This window comes from Sorex araneus, chromosome 4 (assembly GCF_027595985.1).
Source record: "Sorex araneus isolate mSorAra2 chromosome 4, mSorAra2.pri, whole genome shotgun sequence".
NCBI lineage: Eukaryota > Metazoa > Chordata > Mammalia > Eulipotyphla > Soricidae > Sorex > Sorex araneus.
Window position 1 is genome coordinate 154,604,490 of NC_073305.1, and position 26,082 is coordinate 154,630,571.

At 42.8% G+C, this 26,082-nt stretch overlaps 1 protein-coding gene across 13 annotated transcripts in view; it reads right to left on the bottom strand.

The window, feature by feature from the left end:
• The window catches only part of PTPRK (protein tyrosine phosphatase receptor type K), a 564,747-nt gene extending 546,281 nt beyond the window's left edge, over nucleotides 1–18,466 (bottom strand). For 7 of the 13 annotated variants that reach the window (XM_055135020.1, XM_055135009.1, XM_055135012.1 and 4 more), the window contains exon 1: nucleotides 18,100–18,460. In XM_055135020.1, the coding sequence (XP_054990995.1) occupies nucleotides 18,100–18,196 (97 nt within the window). In that variant the 5' untranslated portion in view covers nucleotides 18,197–18,460. Of the gene's footprint in view, nucleotides 1–18,099 lie in introns of all 13 variants that reach the window. The other 6 variants (XM_055135019.1, XM_055135018.1, XM_055135017.1 and 3 more) reach the window with 2 other exon arrangements.
• Between the last annotated feature and the right edge of the window lie 7,616 nt (nucleotides 18,467–26,082).

The window sequence follows — 26,082 nt, forward strand, 5'->3', positions numbered from 1 at the left end:
TACAGAGTAGATATATCCTTTCTGTCATGACTCACAAAGAAAATACTTGATGAAGCTTTTATCCCAAGGACAACAGATGGAGGTGCCAATGAGGATACGTCTCCAGCTTGAAGAAACATCTCACTACTTTCAAAGTACTGACTGGCACCTCAAAACTTACATATCGGTATGCTATCTCGCCTTTCCTAGACTCTCTTTTAATTAACTGCATTTAAAAGCAACACTGGACACTTGAAATGAAAATTACATGTTTTTATAAAATGTGTTGGGCCTGGGATGTAGCTCAGTGGCAAAGCACCAGTCTTGCATGTGTAGGGTCTTGGGTCTAATATGTAATATGGGGATTAAAAAACAAAAATCTTAAATATGTTGGTAATTGGGAAAACGTTTGACCAAATTATAAATGAGTTGCAGGGTGAAGAGAGTTCATCATCTGGTACTCCGACTCCAAATTGGGATCCAATGGCTGAGCGACCAGGAGAGGTCTTCAATGGATACTTAAGTGAAGAGCCTGTAACTGTAGTAATGTCAAAGCACGATTCTACCTACCCGAAAGTAGTGAACAGGCTACCCCTAGGATCTGCATTCCTGAGAAGGCCAGAAAATGGAGCCTAGAGATAAGTCTTTGTCTTGAGGGCAAGAGAAAGTACTTGGGTCATGTGATCATTTCCAGGTTAAAGTTCCTTCAGTTTCCTTACAAATAAAGACCAGAAGCTAATCTTAAGCACACTCCTTAGAATTTATGGTTCCTGTGTATGCTGCTGATTTAAATTTCTTTCCGTTTGGGGGATATACCTGGAAGTGTTCAGAAGGCTACACCTAGTCCTGTGCTTGGGGGTGACTTCAAGTGGCTTTGGGGAAATCACGTGTTGTCAGAAACGGAAGCCTGGGAAGCCTGAGCTCAGCCCACTGGGCTACTCTCTAGCTCTATGTTACTCTATATTAGTGCTTTTCAATACAATATATATTATTTTCATTCTGTTCATAGGTCTTTCTGATTTTTTTTAATTCAGTATTCTTTATACGTTGTTTTGACATATGTAATTGCATATAGATATATAGATCACTCTCCTTGGCTACAACTGGGACATGATTCTGAAGCTCAGAATAAGCAGTCCAGATATGCGATATACATCTCCTTCCTGGACGCCTTTTTTGAATTCAAATTTAAGCATACATATGTTACAAAAGTTAATGCTGTCGGTTTTCAAAGCTCTTTTTTTTGGGGGGGGGTCACACCTGGCAATGCAAAGGGGTCACTCCTGGCTCCGCACTCAGGATTTACCCCTGGCGGTGCTCAGGAGACCATATGGGATGCTGGGGATCGAACCCAGGTCACCGCGTGCAAGGTAAACGCCCTACCTGCTGTGCTATCACTCCAGCCCTCAAAGCCTCCTTTCATTAAACTGTAAGTCTGGTGAAACAGTGCACCAAAATGACATCTTAAGCAACTTAATTTTTAGGTGGAGAGGAGCTTATAAAAACACCAGTCACCACCACAATCGCAAAGTACTACATTAGCAGAAGTAACTAGCCTGAATACAAAACTGTATTATTAGAGGAGACTTAAAATTCAAGGACATTTATTGCAGCATGATTCAAACAGACAGTATAAAGAGTTTCTCTGTAAGAGAACTGACAGGAATTTTTTATTATAACTGGAGAGCAAATATTTTCCTAAGTATAACACAGAGTAAAGGGAAGTTTGTTTCAATTAAAGCTAGGAGAGTTAACAGCAAAAAAGTGGAGGGCAAGAAAGTTTGAGAGGGACATCAATCCTTCTTGAAGTGGAGAGATGTTTTCCCCTACTAAGAGCATCCTGCTTAATAAACCAAAGACTGTCAAGTCCAGACCTGGCACAAACAGGCTGACTCAATAACAGCTTTCCCCGTGTACAGTAGCTTGAAAATGTCTTGCCATTTAAATGGATTTGCAAACTACCAGGCGAAGGAAGATTAAATATCAACAGCAACCTTCAAAAAGAAAGCAAATACTTTATCTAGAATTTGTAAGTAAAGGGACTTTCTAAATGACAGTAATCCCTTACTTAGCATGTGTTAAATGCAAATAGAGCAATCCAGATAGGCCTTTCTCCTTTAATAACCTTTACAGAAACCAAATTTCTTTAGGAATTTGGAGGCCTCTCCTCTCCTCAACTCAATTCAGCTAATCTCACTTCTCAATCGAAATTTTTTGCCAACACCAGAAAGTGGTCTCCCTGGGATGCACCCAAATTGAAGGGCATAGATACAACTCCAACGTCCATTTTAATCTTACCCATAAATTTCAGTTTTCATGTTTTATCTGAAAGTAAGTATCTCCAAGAGTATGCAATTTGATGCTAAACTTTCCATCTCTTCCAACTTTGCTCAGAAATGTTAAGTGCATTTTCCAAAGCTCTTTGAGTTACTCCACACCTAAAACTTAATGCTGACTCTTGCTGACCCACCCATCAGTTTTAGTTCTTTGCTACTCGTTTCTAAATTCTCATTCTTAGAGATCCGTGTGTGTAAATTTGCCTTCTTTTTTCATACCATTGATTTATATTCTCTAGAGTGCTCTAATCCCCACACTGACTTGATTTATGTCCAGTATCCTATTATCTACTCTGTTGGTTGTATTTGAAAATCAAGAATAGTGCAGTTAGAGATTTTAAAAGATAACAGCATGGGATCAGATATCCTGTAATCATTGGCTAATTAAGTATAGTAATAATGATGATGATGATAAAGTAAAAGCTAAAGTAAATGAATTGTATTAGTGATTTTATCATTAAACACTTTAAGTCAGTATGACACAAACATCTGAGTAACTTGGGGAAACTGCAGCGAAGATTTAAGAAAATAGAAGGTAGAAAATTTTTTTTAAAAATGGAACTAATCTTCAGAAAAAGGCAGTCAGGTCACAAAATCCGTAAAGTCTGTAACTTTAAAACTCTGCTCAGGGGCTGGAGTGATAGTACAGCGGGTTGGGTGTTCGCCTTGCACGAAGCTGAGCTGGGTTCATTCCCAGCATCCCATAAGGTCCCCCGAGCACCGCCAGGGGTGATTCCTGAGTGCAGAGCCAGAAGCAACCCAAGTGCATCGCCAGGTGTGACGGGGTGGGGGGGGGGGGGGTAAAACTCTGCTCAATGGGAAAGATAGTATAGCAGGTAGGGCTTTTGCCCTGCACGTGACCAACCCTGGTTCAGATCCCTGGCATCCCATATGGTCCCCAAGAACAGTGCCTGGAGTACTTTCTAAGCAGAGTCTAGAAGGAACCCTTGAGCATCACTGGTGTGGATCAAAAACCCAAAATGTTAAAATAAAATAAAATTTAAAACTGTGCTCTATTATCTATGAGCAGGGATCAGCATTTGGGAATCGTGAGCTTAAATGAAAAATTAACCCAAAGCTTGAGAGATTAGTACAGGGTTTAAAGCACTTGCCCTTCATCCTGCAACAGATGTTCGAATCCTGAGCACCCCATATGGTGCCCCCTAGCATCACCAGAAGTCACTTCTATGCATAGACTAGTTGTGGCCAAAGACTTTCCTCTCCCCCCAAAAGAGTAAATGGACACAAAATGCTACTAAGTTTTGTTTTGGAGGTGAGGGGGGTGGGGCACAGCAAGCAGTGCTAAGGAGTCACTTCCTTGCAGGCTTGGGGACCATATGGGATGCTGGGGATTAAATAGGAGTTGGCAATATGCAAGGCAAGCACCCCCTACCCTCTGTACTATCACTCGGACTCTGTGGGGTTTATTTTTTTCTTAATTCATGCACCAAAAGTCATAAGGACCTCCAATAATGCTGCTGTTAAAAAAGAAAAGTCTCAAATTCCTGGCAGAGGAGTAGGTCAAATCTAATGACAGTGGGACTACTCTGTCTTATTTCAGAGGGTGTCTATAGTTCCTTAGATGATAGTATGGCTGCCTGAACCCAATTAAGTGACCAAAGTGCCAGGAATAGAATTCTCTCTGCTTCCAGGAAGAGGGTGGGGAGATGCAGGTAGAGGGACGATTAGGAGATGGTCACATGGACCACCCACATTCCTGGCGGCCGTGCCTCTCTGCAGGCCTGCCTTCCTCTCCCCTCCGCAGCTGCAGCAGAGAAACAAGCTGATGAGAGGGAGATATCCCAGGCTGTTGTTGGCAAGCAGCTTGAGGTCACAGCAAAGAGGCATCTGCAGCCACACAGCCAGGGCCTGGGACCCGAGTGTGTTCAGGTTATGAATGCACACTTGATAGGCACAGAGGGACACCCCAACCTCTGAGATGATGCTACTTTTGGAGCAAGAGGGACTGGGCACTCCCAGAAACAAATGGGCTCTCTCCCCTGCCCACTTGTTTACACTTAGGATTACCCAACCTTAGGGAAATTCCACTTGGTGGAATGTTACTATCACTGGGGCAAATTTTTACGCAACTCTTTCTTTCCGAGGCTTCAAGCACATCTGTGAGGACTCCAGGGTATGGAAAGGCTGCTGATGCACTGATTTACCCCGAGCGGGTCCAAAAGTGGACCAACCACTTGTGGGACAGACTGTGCTTTGGGCCTTGCCAAGCCACAGAGGTAGATGTTCATACACAAAGTAGCCCCAGGCTTCCTGCCGAAGGGCTGATGTGGAGCTACACAAAGGTGACCCCTTTATTAATGGCACAAGTCAGACTTTCCTTAAACATCTTCTGACTCAACTGCACGAGCACTTGAGGACGCAGAATGGACACAGAGAAGATGCTCAAAGATATCTGGAATAGAAAAATAAGTGAGAGCATACAGTCTTCTCAGGACAGTGCTCTCCTTAAGGAGGCAAACCAGGTTACAGTACTTTTAAATATCTTCATAAAAACATACAAAAGGAGAATTTATACACACAATTTTCTATACACATACGTGTTTAAATGTATTGGATCACAGAACACTTTTAAATTAGTAAAAATATTTATAATCATATGCTTACATTGACATCTGGAGAAAATAGTATTTGGTAACATTACAGCATAAAGGTCACATCCAGCTCGAAGAGAAAAATACTTATGTAAGTGAAAACGACTCTGGTAGGGCTGTCTTTATGATTCACAATTACTCACTGTTCACAAGAACCATACAGCTTCCATTTTCTTACCACTCTCAAAATTAGGATACGCAGACAACTTAAATATGCGATGCAAAGCTTTGATATGCAAATATTCAAGGCATGTACTATTTTTATTTTAGTTTGTCTGTATATACTATATACCATAACTAGTCTTACAAGTTATTCTCAACAAAAATAAGATATTTAAACAAATTTCCAATTGTAACTGTAATTTCACATATATTACTATTCCGTAAAATGTAATTTCCCGTAAATTATTCATCTGTAAAACTGTCCTAGAGTGGGAACAGAGCAATGGTACAGCGGGGAGGCCATCTGCCTTTTAAGCGGCTAACCCGGGTTCAATCCCTGGCATCAAATATGGTACCTCAAGCACCAACAGGAGTAGTTCCTGAGTGAAGAATAACCCCTGAGCATTGCTGGGTGTGACCCAAAAAGAAAAAAAAAAAAAGTCTGGAGTCCTATAGAGAGCCAGAGTGATAATACAGCAGGTCGGGCACTTGCCTTATATGAGTGGCCAACCCGTGTTTGACCCCTGGTGCCCCATATGGTCACTGAGTTTGCCAGGATGATTACTGGGCACAGAGCAGGGAAAATGCTGAGCTGCAGTAAGACCACCCCCCTCCAAGAAAAAAAGAAATAAAGAAAATCAAAAAATAAAGTGTCCTATAGAATATCAGAAGAAAAATATTCAAAATAACTGCACTGTCACACTCCTGTTTTTGTGATAAGGAAATCAGGGGTCAGAAATCAACTGTCTCCAAAGTCAAAAAGTGACAGAGCAGAACAGCCTCCCAGCATGGAGTCCAGTGCTCTGGGCACCAAAACCACCCCAGGCATGAACACCCAAGAACCCTTTTGCTTGGAAGCAAATCACTGCAGATGTTTAAATATTAAAATAAAGGAACCATAAGGGGTCAGTATTAGGTACGGCACTCTGCCAGCTGTTGGGAAATGATGGCAAAGCCCTCTGTTCAGAAGTCACCAATTAGGGACTGGAGTGATAGCACAGCGGGTAGGGCGTTTGCCTTGCACGTGGCCGACCCGGGTTCGAATCCCAGCATCCCATATGGTCCCCTGAGCACCACCAGGGGTAATTCCTGAGTGCATGAGCCAGGAATGACCCCTGTGCATTGCCGGGTGTGACCCCCCCCCCCCAAAAAAAAAGAAAAAAAAATACCAGAAGTCACCAATTATCATCCCGAAAAGAACTATAAAGAACAGGTAGGGGAAAGCAAAGAGAAAGCAAAGAGATTGCTGTGGGTGCTCAAACTTCACACTGTCTGAAGCTGTAGATCCAATTGCCAGCACAAAAGAAAATGGGAGGGGAAAAAAGGAAAGGAAAAAGGCAGGAAATTCACAAGGAAGAAATTAATGCGATGCATTTTTTTAAGGCAATAGACAAAGGGGTGTGAAAATAAGGCTCAGGACAAAAGAAAGGTCTTAGAAGTCATTTGGCCTCTATCCATAACCACTTATCTGCACCCCTCGGTGCCAGGCAAGCACCTCTAATCTTTAGAGGTGCCTGGGGTAGGACATTCTGGTCTCAAAGGCACAGCCACATTTAGCCCCCGTACTGCGGCACATGCCCAGCTTTAGGCACTACTAGTGCAGAGTGCAGAAATGGACCTCACAGGGGCTCTCCTTGCAAGAGGAGAGGCTGGCCAAACAGCTGTTACTTCTCTGCATTTTATTCATTATTCAGGACTCTAAGATATTTCTTACAGCAACTCTTCCAATTGGCCAAGTTGTTCAAGCAGGCTGTGCAGTTATTTAGGAGGTGAGAACAAAGTCACAAACCCTCCAACTTCAGTCCCCAGTTCTTCACACTCAGTTTCCAAAGAGTTACTAATTTTTTTTCTCTGGCTGGAGCCATAGCACAGTGGATAGGACATTTGCCTTGCACGTGGCCGACCCAAGTTCCATTCCTGTGTCCCCCTTGGAGAGCCCAGCAAGCTACCAAGAGTATCCTGCCCACACAGACAGAGCCTGGCAAGCTACCCGTGGCGTATTCGATATGCCATAAACAGTAACAAGTTTCACAATGGAGACGTTAAGGGTTCCTGCTCGTACAAATCGATGAACAATGGGATGAGAGTGTGACAGTGCTACAGTGCTACAGCTTTTGATTCTTAAGACTCCTATTCGTGCATGCATGCATTAACAGTATATATTGGTAAATTATTTAGGATAACTGAAAACAAGCAGTTATCTATGATGATCTTTTTCATTGAAGTGATTTTCACATCATTTAGATTACTATTCTTGTCAAAGCCAACCATTAAATCAGGTTTCACTTGGGAGCACAGTTAAACCAAAATAATTCAAGAAAACTTTTTTGAATGATTAGCTACAAGGCAAGGGGAGGGCTCAGGGGGCTGGAGCACAGACTTTCCAAGCCAGGGGTGGTCCCCACCTCCTCCACCACCCCCAGGTGGGCTCAAACCCATAGCCAAAGAATGAACAAGAAAAATAACTCACTACATATTCTTCCACTATGCAAAACAATGTAGAAAAACATTTACTGATGCACCAAACTCCAGAGTCTGAAAGTTCAAGAATTTTCAAGCTTTAAACAAATATAACTTTGGACAAGTGACAGCAAATGAAGGAGCAGTAATTTCTAAGAATCCTTTCATGAAGGACTGAATCCTTAAAAATGGAATCCTTAAAAACTCAAATCAGGGGGCTGGAGCAATAGCACAGCAGGTAGGGAGTTTGCCTTGCATGCAGCCGACCCGGGTCCGATTTCCAGCATCCCGTATGGTCCACTGAGCACCGCCAGGTATGATTCCTAAGTGCAGAGCCAGAAGTAACCCCTGTGCATTGCCAGGTGTGACCCAAAAAGAAAAAAAAAATCAAAACTCAAATCAGTGAATTTTTAGTGTTGAGATTATTCAATAGAGAGAAAGAGAATAAAATAATAAAGGTGGTAACTCGGATTTCATTTTTTATTTATTTACTTAGTTTACTGGTAAAATTAATACGGGAATCGGTATTTTAAGGGTTCAATATGACATAACCACACCTACCTCCAAAGTGCCCAAACTTCTATGAATCTTCTTTGACACTGATTCTAAATCTTTCCCAGCCGTGCCTTTTACTGACATTGTTTCCTTCCTGTAATTCCTTTGTCCTTCTGGTCATCTCTCTAGTCTCCTGCCATAGCACCCCCATTTGCTCAATTTTCACCTGTGGTTCTTTGGAACTAACCTAGGCCCCCAGAGGAAGGTCATAAGGACCCTCAATCAAGAATTTATGTTTTATTCCATTCCCATCTCTTAAAGTAAGCTCAGTTATCAGAAACCAAACGTTTATAAATTCGTATTTTAAAGCAGGGTAGAAAGGAAAACTTTGAAAAAGAACCACTGGGGCCAGAGAGGTAGTACAATGGGTAGGGCGCTTGCCTTGCATGTGGCTGACCCGGGTTCAATCACCAACATTACATGTGATCCCCAGAGCACCACCAGGAGAAATTCCTGGGTCTCACCTCACTGGCTATGGCCCAAAACCCAAAAAGTAAATAAAAGAAAGAAGACACACTCTGAATTATGAAGACCTGGTATACGGTGCACACAAACAGGCTTGAGACAAGCTTACTCTTTTCTTCCTCCATCCCCAACCACCAACACTTACACTCAAAAGTTTAGACCATGAGATCAGTCACCCAGATATAAACCTACTGGTCCAGGATTCAGCTGTCTTATCCATCACCTCCCTACTTGCCCCTCAGGATTACAAATCACTTATTCGGGTGTGCACCATGCACCATTTATTATTAACCTTTACTGCTCATGCCTTGATTGGATTGCATTTGAATAACCACACTAGTTGCATCACCTTTTTAGAACCCATATCCTTAGCAACTGATGGAAGTAGAAGTACTAGTTCCTCCTATTCCCTCCTCCAAAGTCCATGTACCCTGGGTAAGGATCTGGTGCTAAGATCTGAATCCTACTTGAAATAAATGAAATCAGTGCTCTTTCTTCCTTCAGTAACAGATTGTATTTGACTCACTGAATCCAATCAGGATAAATTTCAGTCTTTTCAGATACAATTAACATATGAGTGTTTAATTTTCCTAATGGAATAGAGTTCTCTATCTAGTGGTCGAGGACCTACAAAAGCCACCTGATCTCTACATGCAGCCTAGGAAGAAGTGTCCTGGAACACATCAGGCTAAGTGCAGCAATCAGAAAAGAATCACATCCAATGGAACAAGGTTACTATCTGTGGTCCACTTGAAGTTTCAGGAGAGACAGATTTTTTTGTTGTTGCATGCAATCAATCTGGATTGTATTTTCTATTCAAAGGCAACCAAAAATATGTCTAATGGAGACACCTAAAGCAAGGGATTACTTCACCTCTCCAGACTTCAGTCTGTAAAATGGAAATGATTGTAATCCTAAGAGAATGAACGTAAGGTATTTAAAACCATGTAAAGCATTGGTCTTAAGGCCAAACAGGTTATAGGGACTCAGTAAATAGGAATTCATTGTTTTTGCAATTACTTTGGGGAATCTCTCCTATGTGTGAGAGAATAAAGATACCTATTTATGGCTGACAGAAATAAAGTAGAATACGAAAGGCAAATTCTACAATTTGGACTACAATTAGAAAAAATCAAGTGGAATCCTTCACACAGTAACGTTCTTAAACACAGGTGAAAGTAAAGTATCCAAGTTTCCCTCCAACTCAGACTACTTCAATACTGATCTATCTATGACAAAACCACTTCCACAAATATGTAACTATGGAAATCACTGATTTGCAGTTTATGTATTAATCCAGCACTTATTTTTCTTTGTACTTCAAACAATATAGGTTAAGCAGACTTTCACTTACACTATCAAAAACGTAGAAAATTCTACTGTGCACTATCGCAAACTCTCGCTTTCAATCTCACAGTACAATCAACTATTATGCATGAACTCTAATTTATACTTGTTCTTCATAAGTCTCTAACATAACCATGTCATTATGCCAGTATTTTTCGAATCACTAGTGAATGGCAAAAACAAATACAGCAGTTGTGATTTAATCAGTGACTTCACTGTTGAAACAGCCAGAAAAAGCAGACACATTTAGAATAGTAAATGGATAACAAAACACACTTACAGGCTCATTAATAAGAAGGCAATTAGGTCTTCTGGGAAAATTCATTTTCTAAAAGAATGCTAGAGTGAGCTATAAATGCTAGTAAAATTGTGTTTTGACATGAATAGTGTACACTGTCTATTACATCATAATTTTTCTCTTGAGAAAACTGACAAGAATCTCTATTGTTAGGTATGAGCACAAAAGACTGTAAAAAGAATGATATTTAATGCAGTCTACCTAAATCCCATTCATTAAATTTGACTATCCTATAAATGCTTTCCTCTTACAAAGTTCCTTATACTTAGAAGAGAAATATAAAAACTGCCTCTATTAGAAATGTCGGAGGGAAATTAGTTCCTGTATTAATATAAGTAAAAATTACTGGCACTTAGATCATATGTTTGATTCTCAAAGATGTATATTTGAAATATTTCATACCAAGTTCATAATGAAAAATAATTTAGCCATACTATTACTCTCTTATAAAAAAAATTCATTTAACATTGTCAGAGTTTTCTTACCAAAAGAAAAAAAATGTTATGGAACTATTGTTTAGATGTGTCTGGAGTGTTAAATTAGAATTACGTAAATACTGATCAGAAATATAATTCTAGGGAAACTTGCTTCATGTTGTAATTAATCTCACAATACTCTTACAATTCTACAGAACTGCATGAGACAAATCCTTCCACACTGTGGAAGCCTTCTTTGTCCTACATCAATACTCCTCAAAATTAAATGTTCACATGGAGGTTTTATTAAAATGCAGATTCTGCATCAGTCCGTCTAAGTGATTTCTGACAGGTGCTTAGAAAATCATCACACAAATTCCCAGGTTCTGGTAATGCTTCTTGTCCACAGTTCATGAAATAAAACTCTAGGGTACCTTGCAGGTGACAAATCCAGTGCCCATGAAGCAAGCAATCAGCCATCCACCCCTACTTGGGTAGCATGGGCACTCCTCTTCGCTTTTGAATGTCAATGACCTAAACAACCACACAGAGAACTGTGGCCAGTCTGCCACTTACACAGCTGTTAGGCCAACAGTTATCCAACTGGATAAGGGAAATGTCTGTGGCTGGGTCAGCTGCTTCTCTGGATAGGGTTTAGGAGAGCAGCTGATTAAGGAACTTGCATTGGGAAGGGTTGATATAAATAGGCACCAATCCAGAGAATGACATGTTATTCTTTTATAAAAGTACATAGGTAGAGAGTATGTATGTATATGTGTGTATGTACATACACATATGTGCATGTTTATACATGTGTACGTATATATGCATATAAGCCATTTATTTTGCATTTCCCATCTATATAAGTAAAGATAAATATCTACTTTACATGAACACTCCGAAGAATGTAAGTACAGATGTCCTTTTATAGATGTTCTTAGCTTCTTTAAACATGAAGTGACCTTTGGACACTGTAGTTTTACCACTATTATTAAGATATGTGTGTATGTATACAAGTGTGTACATGATTCATACAACAAATACAAATACATATTTATATCTTTCAGTTTTTCCAGAAAAATAAATGCAAACAATTACCCAACTAGACATTATTTGTTTCTAAGCTTCTCTCATAAAAAAAATGTCACCTACAGAACACTTCAGTAAGCATTGGTCTTCATCACTTTGATTAACAGATCTTCACAATCACACAAAGTAAAAACATGAATCAATTACGATAATGACTTGATCTGCTCCTGAAAGAATTATAAGTGACGAAGAAACCACTCATAACGCACATGCATTATCACCATACAGAAGAGCATGCCAAAATTTCAACCAGAGTTAATCAGGGAAGTGACAATGTCTGTCCCACAAGAACCCAGGAGATCCTATATTGCAGTCCTGATGTTCCCCCAGAATTCCTGTCAACAATCTAGAAAACTTCAGAAAACTAAATTTTTTAATTACTACTAAAAAAAAATATGGGGGCTGGAGCGATAGCACAGCGGGTAGGGCGTTTGCCTTGCACTCGGCCGACCTGGGTTCGAATCCCAGCATCCCATATGGTCCCCTGAGCACCGCCAGGGGTGATTCCTGAGTGCAGAGCCAGGAGTGACCCCTGTGCATCGCCGGGTGTGACCCAAAAAGCAAAAAAAAAATAAAAATTAAAAAATTAAAAAAAATATGAACCAAACAATTTCCACAAGAACACAACCTAGGGGCTGGAGTGATAGCACATCGGGTAGGGTAGGGCGTTTGTCCCCTGAGCACTGCCAGGAGTAATTCCTGAGTGCAGAGCCAGGAGTAACCCCTGTGCATTGCCAGGTGTGAACCAAAAAGCAAAAAAAAAAAAAAAAAAGAAGAAGAAGAACACAACCTAAAACTCTTATAACAGAATCATGGGACTAATAAAATATTTTATTTCAAAATGTTTAAGAACATTTTTCATTGACCAAACAGATAAAGTTTGAAGTGATTTCAAATATTCAAGCGTATTGTGTTTGTTTTTTAATTTTCCAAAGCATAATTATATGTGGCTTATTTTTCTTAACTTAAAATATTATGAAATAGGAACCAAAGTGACAGTACAGCAGGCAGGACACCTGTTTTGAATGTGGCCAACCTGAGTTCAATCCCCAATACCCCATAACTGCCCCCCCCCTACTGTGCGCCCACCTCCAAGCACCACCAAAGTGACCCCTGAGCAGAGATCTAGGAATAAACCCTGAGCACCTCCTGCTGTGGCCCAAAAATCAATAAAGAAAATAATTTTTTGTAATCAGGCAAGCCTATCAGGTACTCAAATTTCCTATTCCCATTTACAAAAAGGAACTTAAACCCTTCTTCAACCAGAGATATGAAAACACATCCAAATATTCTGCAATGTTAACAGATTAGTTCATGGATCTTCAAGTTTGTTTCTGGCTTCAAGTGAAATAAAAAATTAGCCTGATTGATGTACTCACTCATTTACTTTGTTATCAAACACCAGTTTAAGACACCACATGAATTGATAAGATTCAGTAACTATGACAAACAGCATGAGTTTTGATGAAAACACAAGTCATGTTCAAAAGCAATTACAACCTTTTTAGGCAAAGAGAAACACTATTTGATAAAGAAACACAAACCAGAAACATGATCAAAGGGCAAAGTCAGAGGAATACACACAGGGAAATCTTTACATCCACAGAATGAGAAATGAGTGTGTTTGGACAAAGACAAAGTCGGGTTCCAAGAAACAAGTCAAAAATAGGGCCTTTCCCCCCCACCTTAGAAAATTAACGATCACACATACACACACACATACACACACACACACACACACACACACACACACACTATCCTTTGTTTTGTCTTTAAGAACAATCTGGAAACCGTCTTGATGCTTCCTGCTCTCAGTCTTTAGCTCTCATCTTCCTGCCCGATGAAGAGCAGTAGGGGAAATGGGACTAGCATAGGGCAGACGAGGACAGCGTTCCCCTGCCTCTGAAAAGCAGATCCATATTTAGTATGGTTTACACGGTCTTCAGTAACCGCCTGCAGCAGACATGGAACATAGCACTTCAAAAGCAGGAGTACACAGTTTCTCTACACAGGATCATACCACATGAATTAAATGTTTTTTAAAGGCCATGGGAATGTAGGGGAAACCATCACTGCCACCAAATAGGAGATCTGGATTCATATTTGAATCATATTGGCAAGAGTGAAGACGACATTCAGCACCAAATCTATGGTGACAAGAGAGCTGTGATTTTGACTGTGTATGTGGAGCTTGTGGTGGCAGTAGAGTGGCAGAATAGAGCAGCAGAGGGGTGGATTTACTTTCCAAATTCACATTTATGAATACAAAAGAGAAGAGCTGTCAGCACACATGCCACTGCCCCAGAAGCAGCCAAACCTACCTCTTCCCCGTCTGGGGAGGCCAGATGCAAAAACAGATCATGCTATCTAGGAAAATCAAGTCAGAAGAAAGGAGACTCGTGAAAGGAGAAATAGCCAGAGAAATGTCCTGTTACATATTCTCATGAGTATTTTACAACTTGCAGAATTGTAATGAACTGAGGGGCAAAAAGATCTGGCCAACAAAACACAAAAAAACTGGAAGACAAATATAACAACAGTGTCTGATGTATCTACTAGTTGGTAATAAGAGTAAGAGAAATTAACTACATATAGAGACATCAAAGACTGAGGGACTAGTTGGCTTAGATGACTCGAGAAGTCCTAAGGGATCAAGTGAACAAATGATTACAGCAACATGCCAGGAACCTTCTTCATGGAAAGATCTTAAACTGCATTTCTAGCTCACATCATCCTAGAGACAATAGTCCCTCTCTAGGTCACTGGTAAGACTGCAACTAAAAAGCTGCTGATCCTTCTCCACACTGAGAAGAAAAACTGAACCATCAACAGTTGAACAGCTAAAGCAACTGACTAAAACATTTACTTCTGCTGGAATATGAGGACATTTCTGGAATATAAGGAACGTTCACTGTAAACTTCCACGAGTTTATCTCAACTAAAGATAAACACAAGACTAATGAAAAAAAAATTGAAGAATAATTTGTACTGACAAAATGATCGGGCCAATATCAGATGTTTATGTTTAATAATAAGTTAAGGGTCTAGGGATGTAATTCCATTTACAATGGTAGAGTGCATGTTTTGTGTGTATCGGACCCTGGGTTCAATCCACAGTACAAAGAAGACAGAAAATACAATAAATAAACAACTGGCCAAGTCTCTCTCTCTCTCTCTCTCTCTCAGCCTGTACTCACTAGGTAAAACTGGGGAGCCATAAAAGAAAAACTTCAGTTGTTACCTTAATGTATGATGATTACACCCCAGAAAGCTGCCTAATGCTTTACAATTCACAGTGCCAATTCTCATAATTATTTCATATAATCCTCATAAAAACCATGTGGAAAGGTCAAGGTGGCTATTAATGTTGTCCATTTTACAGATGAGAAAGCAAAGTTTCCAAGCAATTTGTGACTGGTTTTGTCAGTCACCTAAGTCCTGAAACATTTTGAGAGCAGAAAATATTTACATTATGTTATCAACACTCAATTTATAAAACCTTCAATGCATATTTCTGCTTTTTGATATATCACAGCTTTCATACAAGTTTAAGGGAGATATTAAACTGAAACAAAAAAATAAGATAAAGTTTATAAAAATCCTGGAGGCTTATCATATAGCTTTACTCAATCTAGCTACAGAAAGCTGAATGAAAGGCACAATCCAGAAAATACTTTTAAATTTGTAGTTCAAACAAAGCAAAGTGGTGAGGGCATGACAGATCAAAGGTCAAATAATCCTAGGTGTTTTAAAAAATGCTTTTCAAACTTACTATGTCAGAAACCACATGATTATACCTAAAAGTGGTAAAAGTGGCCTTAATTGATGTGATTTAAAAGACATACTTAACAGGACGTTTTTAAATCCAAACATAAAATTTTTAGACTTTCAAAACATTTTATTAAAAGTTAACAGAAGTCATAAAAACTCATTTTCAGTAAAATAAAATATAAGAAAATAAAAGCAAGAAGGAATACACCTCCAAACTCTGGATGTGACTTTGCAACAAATCTGCTTTCAATAAAATCAGATGACTATGGATTACAAAATAACTTCTATCCAGAAAATAGCAATTTGCGCAGAGCAAACTTTTCATTAGGAAGGGAGAGACAAAAAAATCTGCCTTAAAACTCTAGGAACAGAAAGCACTCCTTTCTCGGCATCATCCAGAGACACAGTCCTGTACTTACTGGACAGCACATTATTTAACATGACTTAAAAGTCATATATCTAGCTTTGTCCCTAAGGAAAAGTGAAGCATACAGGGTCCAGATGTCGAAGAAAACTCAGTTCACTGCAGATTTCTGAGCTCCTGTCATCAGAAAAGCCTATCTGCATATCCTGCTAGAGGTAATGTAATGTTTACTTGTTCGTGGATGTGTAAATAACACATGAAAGGAGAAAGTTTGTCTACTGGTGAAAACGCATTCATCAGCTGTTGAGCCATTAATAGCTGAATGCTTGTTAAGTCTAGTCATTCAACTGGTAGAATTAAAACTTTCAATTAACAAACTACATGCCTTTTCAGCTTGGGCTCTCCGTGCGGCGACAAACACTGGTGGGGAAATCGATACCCACTCCAACTTGCCTGCACATAATGACAGGCAGCAGGCACGGCCGCAATACTAACAGGCATCAACACAGCAGAGAGGCGGGCATACCTACTCCACAAAGAATTGAATCACCGAATCATTCACTGCACAGAGCCGCTGTCGTCTGCCTACAGCATCTATATATGTATGTATGTATGTATGTATGTATATATATATATACACACACATATATATGTACATCGATTTTCTATGCACGGAGCATTTCATAATCCGCCTACGACACGATGTCCAAGAACCTTTCGAGGGTTTCAGTGGAGAGAAAAGGGGTCGGGCCCGAAATAAACATCTCTCGGGAAAGCGCAGCAGGGAGCCAGCCGATTTCCAGGAAGTCGGGTAGCCACAACAAAGAGAGACACTGACAAGTACAAAGTAACTCGCTCCTCTGAGTCCTGCCACCTCAGCCGGGCGTGCGGCGGCCGCTTTCCCGGGCTTCTCCATCCTCACCCCTCCGCCACCCTCTGCGTCTTCCCGTGCACGGCCAGTCGGGGCCAGCAGCCGCCCTCGCCAGCCAAAGCTGGAAAGTTGTCAGGACCAGCGACCAGTGTCCACCTGGTGAAACTTCAGAGCCTCCACCCCACCCCACCCCAGACGAGAAGGGACCCAAAGAAGGACTGATCACAGGACTGATCACAAAACTGTACTGGGTCCCCCAGACGGGACCCGAGCCGGGCTTTCAGCGACTTCTTTAAGTGGCTGTACCTAGACCCCCCCCCCCCCAGGGGCTAACTCCGAGTCAGCGCCAGATCCCAGAGTTTAGGTTGTGCGGAGAGGAGTGGGGGACGTCCTCTGCCGCCCCCGCCACCGGGGCGGGCTCCAGGGAGGGCCCGGGACAACTTGGCAGGAAGGTAGGGGTCAGGCACCCCCAGCCGGCGCCCAAACCTCGCTCCCCACAACAGCTCCGCAGGGATCATTTCAACATTTTTTTTTTAATCTTTGAATCACCGCCAACACACACACACACACACACACACACACCTCACACACACACACACACACACACACACACCTCACACTGTTGCTTGCCTTCCCCCCGCAGGGCAAACCTCTGGACAGTTCAACGCCCGCCGGGGGGAGGAGAACTGGGACTGGGGGAGGGACCGGGAAGTAGCCAGACAATAGTCAAGGGAGGTTATTCCCGGGACAAAAAAGCACCTGGCAAAGTGCGCCGCGCCGGGTGCGTTGGAGTATCCAGGTTTCCGACAACTGGCTGGCCAAAGAAGTGGGGGGTTTGGTGTTGTTGCTATGGGTTTTTTTTTTCCTCTTTGCAACCACAGTAGTTGTTCCACCGGAGCAACAGAGTAGCCGTTCCCAGCGCCCCTGATTACTTTTTCCTTTCTCTCCTTCCCGGTGCGCTGCCCGCCGCCGCGCTGGACGCCGCAGCTACCAGTTGCCCAAGCCAAGCCCGAGCTTCCCTCCCCGCCCGCCAACCTGAGTCCCGAGCGAGGCTCCGCGGGGGAACAATGGGGTCTGGGCTGGCAAAGTTGCCGGACCGCTGTCCCCCCCTTCCCGCCCGCGTCCCACCTGCCACCCACTCCGGGGCCGTTTCTCCTACTCTCGGCTGCACCTCCCAACGCTCCTCTCCCCGGACTTCCAAAGCGATCCCCAAATCCTAAGCCCCGGGCCTTGGCCAGGAGCCCGTCCCCCCCACCCCACACCCCACCCACCCACCCACCCACCCCTGCGATCTCCAGGTCGGGGCGTTCGTCCCAAGCCCGGGCACCCCACTCCGCACACACACACCCCCCACACACACCCCCGACTACTCACCTGCAGAGAACTGGCCTTGGGCCGACCCCAGGAGCGGCCAGGGGGAGAGGAGCCAGAGCGCCACAAAAGCAGCCAGCGCCGCCGCCGTCGTATCCATGTCGACTTTGGGAGAAGTTTCAAGCGGCTCTGCAAAGAGCGAGCGGGGCGTCCGCAGCCCAATCCAGCGGCCAGGTGCTCCCGGAGCGGGGCCGGGGCCGGGCCGAGGGGCCACCGCAGCCCGCCGGCCACTTTTGCCTTCGGGGCGCGGGCCAAACTACCTCCGGGGCGCGAGCGGGGCCGGCGGGGCCGGCCGGTCGCCGCGGCAGCTCTCCATGCTCGGCGCAGGCTGCTCCTGGTAGTCCGGAGTTACTTTGCTCGGGGAGGGACGGGGGGCGGAGCCGGGGGTGACGTCGCCCCGCGGGGCCCGGCGCTTCGCCGGAATGCAGGCTCGGGCGCGCCGCCGCCGCCGCCGCCTGCCGGGGAGCCGCGCGCCAGCGCCGGCCGCGCGCCCCGCGCCCCGCGCCCCGTTCCCAGCGCCCCGCGTCGCCTTTGTTCGGCGGCCCCGGCAGCGGCGCCCGGGCGGGAAACGGGAGCCGGCGCTTGGGCGGGAGCGAGGGGTGGCCCTCGGAGCGGGCGAGGCGCTGGCGGGGACGGCGGGGACGCGGTGCGGCGGGGTGGGGGGGACCGAGCACGGGCGCGGAGCAGCGTCCACCGTCGGTGCGGAGGCGTTGTCGGGTGCGCCCCGGCACCCCCGCGCCCCGCGCCCCGCGCCGGGCGGGTCCCGCCGCCCCGGCTGCGGGGCCCCCGGGAGGGCTCGCGGCAGCGCCCGGAAGGGAGCGCGCACCCATCTGCAGCGAACTCCCCGCTCCGCAGCCCTGCCGTGGGGAATGAGACACCCATTCCCATAGAAAACTTATTGTTCCTCTGTCATATAAAAATAAAACTTGAACCAAAATAAACGTTCGGTAACTTTCCAGTGTGAGCAGCTGCCGCGTCTCTTTTCTGGTTTGTGTGTCGTTGGCCAAATATTGGGGTTTATCTCCCCTGCTTCAGTGACTTTGCTGGTTCTGAAACCGTCTGGCCTGTTTCCACTTCTCACCTCCAGGACAAACCCGAGTCACATCGGGGCTGAGAGTCCTTCCCTTGTTTGCAGGACGGCCTAAGGGTTTTTGCTCGCGCTCTCTCTCTCTGTTTTTTTTTTTTTTCCAGTCTGAACAGAACAGCCTTTTAAGACTTACGTATTTAACAAAAGGACTTTACACCGACAATGAAAACAGCAACGGATGATCCATCTGGAGCAAAAGAATGCTATATTATGACAGTAAAGTATTTTACAGTTTGCTACTTCTTCTACAGCTTCAAGTGATTTTACCATATGTCACATTGCTTCTGTAAGAAGATTATAGTACATACTTGATTCATTTTTTATCATGCATCAAATTAACTGTCCCAATTAGAAAATAAATTTTTTCCCAGAATTTTCGTGTCATTTAATTCAGTTCCTAGGACAAAAGAGTTTATTGATTGGCATATGTCAGTTACTCCAACATCTTATCTTTAGCCTTTGTAAGTCAAAGCAGTGTGAAACTCAATTTAACATAACATTAACATAATTTGCCCAACTGCATATTTTCTTAGGGGGGAAATATGTTACTATGATAAACTGGACTTTTATAGATGCACCTTGTCCATACACAAATATATACATACAATCAGAAATAAAAACAATTTTAATTTGTTAAGGAAAGAAGCTTAATTAAACAGTTTTTGGAGTCTTAAAGCTGGCTCATTAGTACACTGACTTACCCAACATTTAATTCAATTCAGCATAGTTAATTTATAAGAATGGAAGACCTTACAGCAAGGTAAGATTTTTTTTTAACTTGTTAACCTATTAACACATCACTGGTTCTTCTTTCATTTAGGAAAATTTTTATATCGATAACAAAATAAACTACCTTTTTTTTTTTGGCTATTTGGGTCACACCTGGCTATGCTCAGAGGTTACTCCTGGCTCTTCACTCACGAATTATTTTTGGCAGTGCTTGGTGGATCATATGGGATGCTGGGAATCAACCCGGGTTGACCGCATGCAAGGCAAATGCCCTACACACTGTACTATTGCTCCAGCCCCCAAAATAAACTACCTTTTCTTCTCTGAAGGACTTTACAGAACTTTACAAAATTGAGCAGGCAATATACTTCAGGAAAACCAACAGAAGCCCACCAGCTATAGCACTGTCTGCCTGTTGTTCATGGATTTGCTCGAGCGGGCACCAGTAACATCTCCATTGTAAGGCTTGTTACTGTTTGGGGCACATTCAATACCCCAAGCGTAATCTCACAATGGGGATGTTACTGGTGCCCACTGGAGCAAATCGATGAACAAGGGATGACAGTGCTACGACAGTGCCCGCCAGCTATATACTAAAAGACTCTGTCCTATTCTTACCAGAAAGATGAAGAAAAGGCAAGGTTTAGGAGAATTATGTAAACACAGAAAATGTAGTGAGGGCCCAGGGTCCCTCAGTAGCTTCTGAGAAAGCTCCTGCCTTGCAAGCAGTAAGTGCCCACAGTTGCTGAGAATAATCATCTCCTCTGCTTTTTTGGGATTCCCAGCACCCCTTACAGCAGCACAGCGTGTGAACCCAGAGATTACAGCTACAGGTTGTAAGCAGGAGCCCGATAAGTACAATGGGTAGGGTTGGATGCTTGCCTTGAATGAGGCCAAACAAAATTTTAAAATGTATGACTCACTCCCAAAAAAGCACCCCCACCAAATGTGCAAGTACTAAAACTAAATATGCCGAACCCCAAGTCAAAGCAACCACGAGTGTGTAAAGTGCTCCAACTAGGGTTCAATTCTCGGTATCCCATATTGAGCCTGAGTAGCGTCAGGGTCAGGAGTAAGCCCTGAGCATTGATGGGTATGCCCCACCTGCCCCTCACCACAGCCAAAAAAGCAAACTACTTGAAAGTTGGGAGACAGCCCAACAGCCTGGAACACCTGCTTTGCATGCAGTAAGTCCCTGGTCTGACCTCTGCCTGGAGTGACCCTCCCAAACATAGACAACTCCAGGGGTTTCTCCCCAAAAAGCAAAACAGCAAAACTCAATTTTTAAAATGCTATGCACTGCCAAGGTAACATGTCCATAGTCTTACCTTGCACGTTCCTAGGGCCAATTGAAGGATGACTTATATTGCCTTTTCTGTTGCTGAAAAAATAATAGTACAAGATAGGAGTTTACTGTGTGCTCAACATTAAGATAGAGAATACCTTACTGAGATATTGACAATGTCTTGCTAGGTTCAGACAATGAGCCCGTGACATTACAATAGTTATTCTTCCCATTTGACAAGTGAAGAAATGAAGTTAGAGATTGAGTAACTAGTTCAACGGCACGAATATGGGTGAGAAGTGTCCGTGGAGAAGCAGAAGAGCAAGGACATTCTCCAGAGGATTCAGCAAGCAAGCAAAATGCGTTCTTAACCCAAGGCAAAGATACAATAAAACAATTGGCAAATGGGTCATTCTGATAGTCTTTATTCATTACTAATGTCACTGTAATTAAAGCTGGCCAGAGAAAATTGGCATCATTTGACTATGAGTATCTTGCACATGGCAACTCTTAGGAATTTATCTGGTCTTTATTTATTTGAAAGAGTAAAAAAAAAATATGGTCCCAACTGAGGGCCTTCTCAGTTGGGACCATATTTTGGGGAGAGTTGGGGAGGCAGGCAGATTCCCCCTCCCTGTCAGAAGGCACAAGGCCTCCCTCCCACACTGACATCCTCCAATACAAAAAAAAAAAAAAAAAAAAAGCACAGCTCCACAATAAATCTGAAAAGCACTGAATTGTCCCAGGTGGACCAGTCTCCCAGCTAAGAACTGTGAGGCCTTCTAAGAATGTCAACAGGCAAATTGTTAAGTATTATCTACAGAATATCTCATAACCAATAGGAATAAAAGCGTTCAACAATAAAAAAGAACAAGTTGCAACAGAGAAAAATAGCTGTGTAAATTGGTGGGCAGAAAGTAGCAGCAGGTAGTACAAAGGTCCAATTTAGGAAGATGAGAGGCGTCTGAGAATGGGTGATGATGACAAATGCTCCTAAACAATGTACTTACAATGACTCAAATAGCCATTCTTTAGTTTATGAATATTTTACTATAACAAGTCAGAAGACAAAAGTCAACTTAATAAAGAAAACTAGGGGGAGAGGGAAAGAGGAAAACTAAAAATAATCACATGTCGTAAAGTTGATAATACTTGCAGCACATGCATAGTAATAACATATTACAGCTACCTTTCATTTTCTTCTGGTTTGGGCATGTATCATAGTACATAGGTGTATTCGATCTATATATAACAGCATACTACATAGTAATATATGCTTTATATGCTATCACTGTAGCACTGTCACACTTTCTTCCTGTTGTTCATTGATTTGCTCAAGCGGGCACCAGTAGCATCTCCATTGCCCTACCCGCTGTGCTATCTGAACATCTAAATCAGGGCCTTCTATATGTTAGGCATATTTGATTTAAGTCACATCCCTGGGCTTATACTAACAGTATTTGTTTATAATTTTTTTTTTTTTGGGTCACACCCGGCGATGCACAGGGGTTACTCCTGGCTCTTCACTCAGGAATTACCCCTGGCGGTGCTCAGGGGACCATATGGGATGCTGGGATTAGAACCCGGGTCGGCCGCATGCAAGGCAAACGCCCTACCCACTGTGCTATCGCTCCAGCCCCTATAATTTTTTTTAATCTTCTCTTCCCCACTGCTTTTGAAATAACCAGAAATAACACACACATTATTGTTTTACTCAGTCTTTTGATTATGGTAGTGTCTCTCTCTCTCTCTCTCTCTCTCTCTCTCTCTCTCTCTCTCTCTCTCATTTTTGGGCCACATCTGAGGGTACCCAGAGTTTACTCTGTCTCTGTGATCACTCTTGACAGTCTTGGGGGGGACCACCATGTGGGGTGTCAGGAACTGAATCTGAGTTAGCCATATGCAAGACAAGAGCCTTACCTGCCTTACTATCTGCCAAGCCCTTCTTTCTTTTAATTTTATTTATTTATTCATTTATTTGCTTTTTGTGTCACACCCGGCGATGCAAGGGGGTTACTCCTGACTCATGCACTCAGGAATTACTCCTGGCGGTGCTCGGGGCACCATATGGAATGCTGGCAATCAAACCCGGGTCAGCCGCATGCGAATCAAATGCCCTACCCACTGTGCTATTGCTCCAGCCCCCCTTATCTCTTTTTAAATTGCAGTTTCTGACTGCGGCGTCTGCACATCTTTAGTCACAGTGCTTGCACACACACCTGGCTGTGATGTTCTGGAGATCCAATTCTCTGTGGTGGAGCTGGGGGCCCCAAACAGCACAACTGTTCACTATATTTAGGAGGTACCTAAGTTTGAACACAGCCTCTACAAGGCAGAGTCCTCTAACCTTTGTGCCAGTTTCCTATAGTGTATATGTTTCAAGAAAACACTTTGTATTCTAATTGCAGATTTACCACACTATTAACTCTAATCATGAATTTAGATCCACATTTGGTAAAATGTTTTCTGTAGAACCCCATTTCCATCAAATGTAACTATAATTGGCAAATTAAGTGTTCTGGTCAAATAAACTTGACGCACTCTGACCAGAGCAAAGTGATATAGACTCCTTCACGATGGCAGCCTTCTTGACTCGAAAGCCTTTGCCACGGTCATGGCTCTGGTATTGCTTGCTGTCTGTCTGTGTGGTACAAGACGATACAATTCTTCATCTTTTGGGCCACAGATCTCTTTCGTAGAGTGATTGCATTCATGATTAGGGCTCTAGAAAATAAAATAAGGGAAGAAATGCTTTAAACATCATTTAATATCATATCTTAAGTGTATCATATGAAATGAAGGTTAATGTATTTGCTTTTCAAAGGATTAAATAAAATAAATCTATTTTAATATTTTTTCCATATAGCTAAGTACTTACTTATGGCTGCAGATATGAAAGAGCCTAGCTGAGAACAGTTTCTATTTTCCTTCTCTTTTTTCCACAGATGTAAACCCATATGTGGCAAAAGCAAGGTTTATTTATGCAGTGACAAACCATTAATGTACCCACAGTACGTATTTATAAGCAATTAGATAATACTCTGAGCTGTTAATAAGTAACTGCTTATATTATGCTTTTTCGTTTGTAAAACCTGTTCACCCAGAAAAATCTCAATCTATCCACACTCCAACCCTGTGACATAGACAGAGTAAACAGAACTATTAATTTTTCTTAACTGATAAGAAAAAGTAAGCTTAGAGCAACTAAATAGTTGGCCGAGGATATAAATCTGCTCAAAAGCAAAACACCATTCTAACTTGGATGTTCTGATTTGTTCTCAATTCTACACTACCACCCGGTATATGTGAACCTAATTGTCAGCTCTAAAAACATTTATTTAAGTTTGGTGTCAAAATCCTCAACGCTAATTCATCAAACTGAGCTTCTTGGTCTGGAGACCAGATCATGGGAAAAGAGTAGGTGAAATTAGCTACTTTGCTACTTGAAAGAAAAAAAAGGAGGAAAAAAAAACCCCTAAAGCACTTTTGAAAGAACTATTCTTGCACAGGTATGTATGTGTGCCAGCAGAGTCGTCCAGGAAGGGTGGGGCAAGAAAGTTATGACAATAAAACCCTTGAGCAGAATGGAGACTTTCGTAAATGAAAGGGATGGGGGAAGTGCCCGTGATGCCATGGAAAGCTGTTGATCTGGACAGTCTGGGAGTCTTTGGCCATAGTGCAAAACTCAGTCGTTTCCTGGAGTAGTGCTGGAACTTGGTTAGTCAATATACGATCTGAAGGCGTCCAGGAACAAATGGATTACTGATGGCCTTGTGCCTAAGTCTCTAAGGAAAGTCTTCTTCCCATAGGTTCTTAAGTAATTTTGGATCAATAGAAATAATGCACTGTATTTAAAAACCAGGTATTTTTTAAAGTCCCTTGAATCCTTTAAAATATCTATAACTAGGGATTAGTTTGAAAACCCTAGTCAAGAAAATGCATGATCTGAAGATTTTCTCCAAGAAAAGAGAAAAACAAAAATGTGAGCAGCTTGAGAGCTCAGTCTTGCCAATTTGGAAGAGCAATTTCCCTACAGCTGGATATAATTAACACACATGGGTCAAAAGGAAGCCAATCATAAAAGTGTGAATTAGATTGAGGTGGAGGGATGGGACAGTGACAGTCACTTCTAGAGCTGGTACATCCTGACTTTAGAGTCTCTTTCCACTTTCAAAAAGGCTAGTCTAGGGGCTGGAGTGATAGCACAGTGGGTAGGGCATTTGCCTTGCATGCGGTCGTCCCGGGTTCGTATTCCCAGCATTCCATATGGTTCCCTGAGCACCACCAGGAGTAATTCCTGAGTGCATGAACCAGTGCATCGCCGGGTGTGACCCAAAAATTAAAAAAAAAAAAGCATAGGTATTTAACATATTACTTTTTCTGAGATCCTATAGATGCCTTATGTATCCTTCATACTGGAATGTAATTCCATTGCCATAAAATTATGCAAGGATTTCCCCTTGATTCTCAGCCTAGGAAAAAAGGGTGTAAAGAGCACACGTGGCATATGGTAGGATGGGGTGGGATGGAGGCGTTGGGCTTTGCTGGGCTGTGCTCAGGGCTTCCCCTTGGCTCTGCTCTCAGGTTTAGGGCTCATTTGTGTAGGTGTTCAGGGGATTGGCCACATATAAGCAGAGTCCAATCTATCTCTCCAGTCCCCTTGTTTGAATTCTTATTAAAGAGTGAACGGATAAATTATGGTGTGTTTTTATTATGATTTTAGTAAGGTATGGAGGGGACTGTTCACACTAATTAAATACATCTTGTGTTCCATAATATATTTTGCAGGGTTAAGAGCTCATATGCCAAGTATCGCCTGGGGAGGATTAGCACAGCTGAACGCGAGATTCTCTAATGATGATGTGCCTTCCTCCCACTTGCGAAG